This window comes from Colossoma macropomum, unplaced genomic scaffold (genome assembly GCF_904425465.1).
Source record: "Colossoma macropomum unplaced genomic scaffold, Colossoma_macropomum, whole genome shotgun sequence".
Taxonomy (NCBI): Eukaryota; Metazoa; Chordata; class Actinopteri; order Characiformes; family Serrasalmidae; genus Colossoma; species Colossoma macropomum.
The window spans coordinates 16,639,662-16,644,077 of NW_023494809.1; the positions used below are offsets into that span (position 1 = coordinate 16,639,662).

The following is a 4,416-nucleotide window of genomic DNA, read 5'->3' on the forward strand; positions in this document are numbered from 1 at the left end:
AGCATTAAAACCAATAGGCCACATAAGCCTCTTGCTTTTACATGAGCTCATCATTATCTCTAATTAATAATTTCGTAAAGAAATTGAATGTATGTGCATTTATTTATTTATTTATTTTGTCAGTTCGTTATTCAGTTAGTTAGTTAGTTAGTTAGTCAGTTATTAATTGGTGTTGTTAGGCAATACGAGTGTGCATAAAATAGGATTTTTGTAGTGATGATAATAATAATAAAAAAGACTGAATAGATACGCGTACAATACAATATTTTATTAGGCGGGACATCATATAGGGATTTTTTTCTTTTCTCATTTTTTACCCACAATGCACATTTGTGATCAATGTCACTGAACACTAAATCAGTCAAAGTTACGCAAATCTGGAATGTAGCAGCACACACCATGTGATTATGAATTGGTATAGATTAGATAGACGGTCAGTAAAAGTTTTAAGATGTCTCCATTATTATATTTATATATGTATATATGTATTTTTTTCTCTCTCTTTTAATGATCACCGTATAGTAGGCGGCCCACTGTTTTGGCATCTTGTCCAAATATGTTCAGCATCCAAACGAAACACCATGAAAACACCACAAAAAACTGGAATCTTCCGTTCGTGCAAAAAAATGCTTCAGGCTGTAGAAGCTCTCTCTCTCTCTCTCACTCTCTCGCTCTCTTGACTCTGGATCGTCCTCAGCTCCACTTAAGGCTGTACACAAACGACGTGAAGCATCGATTACACGCGCGCAGTTCAGGGTTTAGAGTTTCTCGTCTTAAACAGAACAGCTTCGCCTTTATAGTGCTAGTGTAGAGATGTCCAGGCCAAAGTTGGAGAAAGTTTTACAGGTTTTTCTCCCCCCATGGATAAAATCCAACAACCAATCAGCATCAGCGTCTTAAAAGTTTCATCCTCGAGTCTGCGCTGGCCACTTGGATGCAGGATAATATAGATCATAAAACTCCACGCGTTCACAAGTCCGTATTTAGCTTTGCTCTTTTGTTTTTCTTTTGTTTCGTGTGTTGTTGTGTTTTTATACTCGTATGTTTTGGGTTTACGCGCCACTCGCGTCGCCAGGTTCGGGTTTTCATCTTCTTCAGAACAAGGCGGAGGTGAGAGCAGTTATAGCGGGAACACTAGAAATCCAGAAAACGTGGAATATTTCCATCCTCCCATGAGGTTTCCCCTCTCCAGTTTCAAATACACCCGGTCGTCTCGTTCCACCATCAGCAGCACTCCGTTGCTCGCAGCTTCCCGCGTGACGTCCTGATCTCCGGCGAACGCCGATATGACTGGGTACTCGTTCTGCATCAGGTTCACCTGAACAACGACACAGAGCTCACTCATCATCCTTTCATTATCCTTTTGATCAGCACTTCATCATCCATTCGTCATCCATTCACCTGCACTGCTCTGGGTGGCCATAGGGGCCGCGCGTAAAAACGCGCCAAATGCGTACAGGCGCATTTGGATACATTTGGACGCTGACCAACACTGGAAGGGTGGGGGAGTTTGTTTGAGGGGGGTGTAAAGGGTTGCGGGGGGTTAAAGCATGCGCTTCTGCTCACCTGTATGGTCTGTCTGTTGTACACCTTCACCACGTGAAAGCTGAAACTGTAGATGCCTCTCCTCGGCGCCGTGAAGACGCTCGCCTTCAGATCGAAATGATTACCGATGTTCACCAGCACCTGCAGACACGGCGCGCGTCAGAAAAACGCGTGTAGGATGGAGGATTAAGCGCAGTTTCTTTGCGCACAAAAATTGATTTTAAAAATGCTAATCCTGACAGACCCGTTCAGAATCAACTTTCGCTCACAACCTGCTGCTGTTGACTAATTCCCGTAACAGTCGTGTTATTGGGCTACAGCCTTTATATTTTGCTTCGTCTGAGCTAAGCGCGAACTAGAACGACCAATAGCACGTTCAACAAAGGGATGTCCCATATGATAGAATACGTATAACACTCCGTACAAATAATAAAATACCCCACACAACAGCAGAGATAAATAGTGAAATATCCCATATTACAACTGAATACCTCACTATAATAGTCATAATAGTGAAATACTCCATACAAATGGTAAAACATCCCATATAACAGCACATATAATAGTGAGAAATAGTGGAATATCCCATATTACAGCTGAACACCCCATATAATACTGAGCTACTGCAGACAAACTGCAAAATACTCCACACAACAGCACTTTAATAGTAAGAAAAAGTGAAATATTCCTAGCTACAACTCAATACCCCATACAATAGTGAGCTATATATACAAATTGCAAAATACCCCATACAACAACACTTTAATGATGAGAAATAGTAAATATCCCATATTACAACTCAATAACCCATATAATAGTGACAATAGCGAAATATTCCATACATATTGCAAAATACCCCAAACAACACTAGAAATAATAGTGAGAAAATAGTGAAATATCCCATATTACAACTCAATACCACATATAATAGTGAGCTACTCCATGCATATTGCAAAATACCCCATACAGCTGTATATACAATAGTGCAAAAGCCCATATTATAGATGAAATACCTCATATAATAGTGAAACAGACCACCTATATTAGCGATATGGTGAACAATCTCAATTTCCCCATATAATAGTGAAATAACCCACGCAACAGTGAGAGACCCCATACAAACAGTGAACTACCCCATTTCTCAGTGAAATAGCCCATGCAGTAGTGAAGCCCCCTACCCACTGTAGCTCTGTGTGATATTACAGCTTTAGCGCGCACTGAGCTTCAGCGTTTGGGGGGGAAAAAAAGTTTTAGCCTAAAATCCGCGGGCGCAGCAAACTTTCCCTCATAACCCCTGACCTGGTCGAAGTAGATGGTCATGGACGTGTTGCTCATCTCGGATGGCTCGTGGTTGGTCCCGCGCACGGCGGAGAAGGCCACTTTGGCGCTTCCGGAGCGCACGGAGATCCCGAGCGAGGAGGTGACCCCCCCGTCCGAAGAGGGGTTCGAGTCACACACCACGAGGCACTTCCCCTCCAGCACGATGGGCTCGGTGTCGTTCTGCGCGAGGCACAGCTGTCCGGCGCCCGCCAGCAGCAGGACGAAGAGCGCGAGCATGGCGTGGAGGAGTCCGGGGCACGCGGACGCGGCTGGCACCATGATCACACACACGGCACGACCGAGAGAGAGAGTCCCGCGCACGCAATCAGACTGGAGATCAGCCCCTTGGAGGTTTACTGTGTGGCTCTATCACCTGCTCCAATCTCTCTCTCTCTTTCTCTCTCTCTCTCTCTCTAACTGATGCTCTCTCTCCCTCCTCCTCCTTCTCCTCCTCCTCCTCCTCCTCCTGTGTGCATCAGCTGATATCCACTCGATCTTCACAGCACTTGCTTCATGTCTTCTGGGAATAAAAAGAAAACAAGAAAATCTAAAGCCACATACTGCAACATACTAGTGCAAACTAACATGGTAGTCATGTTTAAACATAAAAAGAGCAGAATATAGGCATGCTGTTCAAAACATATAGCCCTGTTAATGCACTTATCATGCATCAACAAAGGAAATAAGACCACAAAATAGGAACATTTATATGTGAATCATATGTAAATAAAAAAAAAGCCAAAATGTAGGCATAACAACAAACTTAAAAAAGACCAAAACATTTGCATCAGTGAATCTGCATCCACGGCTCACTCAAATGCATCCAAACCACCATATGCAAATCTAAAACATGCATTCTTTCACATTGAGCATGATCTCTTCCTCTAAAATATACAGAAAAACAAACCATGCAACTTTGCAACATCCACATTTCTACAAGTGATCTGCAGCAGGATCACCATTTCCATCCATTCCAAGCAGCTTAGACAGCTTCTCTCTCTCTCTTCTTTAAAATTTTTCCCTCACCACATTCCCTCCCACAGTGCTCAGGGCGTGTTTTTACCTGTTAAGTCCATCGCTCTGTTGCAGCAGCAGCAGCCCGGAGGATGAGAGTAGGACTGGAGAAGAGCAGTCACTCCTTCGCTTTTTTATAAGGGTGATTCCCTCCCCATCCGCATTTATTCAGCCTCAGCAGCAGCAGCCCGAACCCTTCAGGAGACCTGCTGAGCTTTAGAAAGAGCAAACCTGGAGGTAGAAAAGCTTCAGCATGGACTCAACTTGATACCTGAGCGCCTTTTGGAGAAGCTGATGGAGTGAAGATCATGTGGGTTTAAAATGTGAGAGGGGAAAAAAAAGAAAAAGAGCTAACAAACTGCTGCCTCTCAGCTCCGTCCACATAAATGATGGGCATCCAGGCCTGTAGCACCTGCTTTAGTTTGCATATGGAGGAGAAGAACAGAAGGTGCTGCAGCTCCATCCAGTGGAAAACGTGTGTTAGTCCTGTTACGCTGAGAAAACAGTGCTGCACTCAACTTACCGGATTTGAATGTT

General features: G+C 43.7%; 1 protein-coding gene across 3 annotated transcripts; it reads right to left on the reverse strand.

Moving 5' to 3' along the window:
* Positions 1-247: 247 nt before the first annotated feature.
* On the reverse strand, positions 248-4,202 carry cbln2b (cerebellin 2b precursor). 3 transcript variants are annotated; one of them, XM_036558832.1, is made up of 4 exons: positions 3,929-4,202; positions 2,845-3,382; positions 1,567-1,686; positions 248-1,318 (listed from the first exon to the last, which is right to left on the reverse strand). In XM_036558832.1, exons 2-4 carry the CDS (start codon positions 3,142-3,144, stop codon positions 1,121-1,123), a joined length of 618 nt encoding a protein of 205 aa, XP_036414725.1. In that variant the 5' UTR covers positions 3,145-3,382; positions 3,929-4,202; the 3' UTR covers positions 248-1,120. The 3 variants fall into 3 exon arrangements, with proteins under 3 accessions (XP_036414725.1, XP_036414724.1, XP_036414726.1); XM_036558831.1 differs by having other exon boundaries at positions 2,845-3,385; XM_036558833.1 differs by lacking the exon at positions 3,929-4,202 and adding an exon at positions 3,773-3,803.
* Positions 4,203-4,416: the final 214 nt, after the last annotated feature.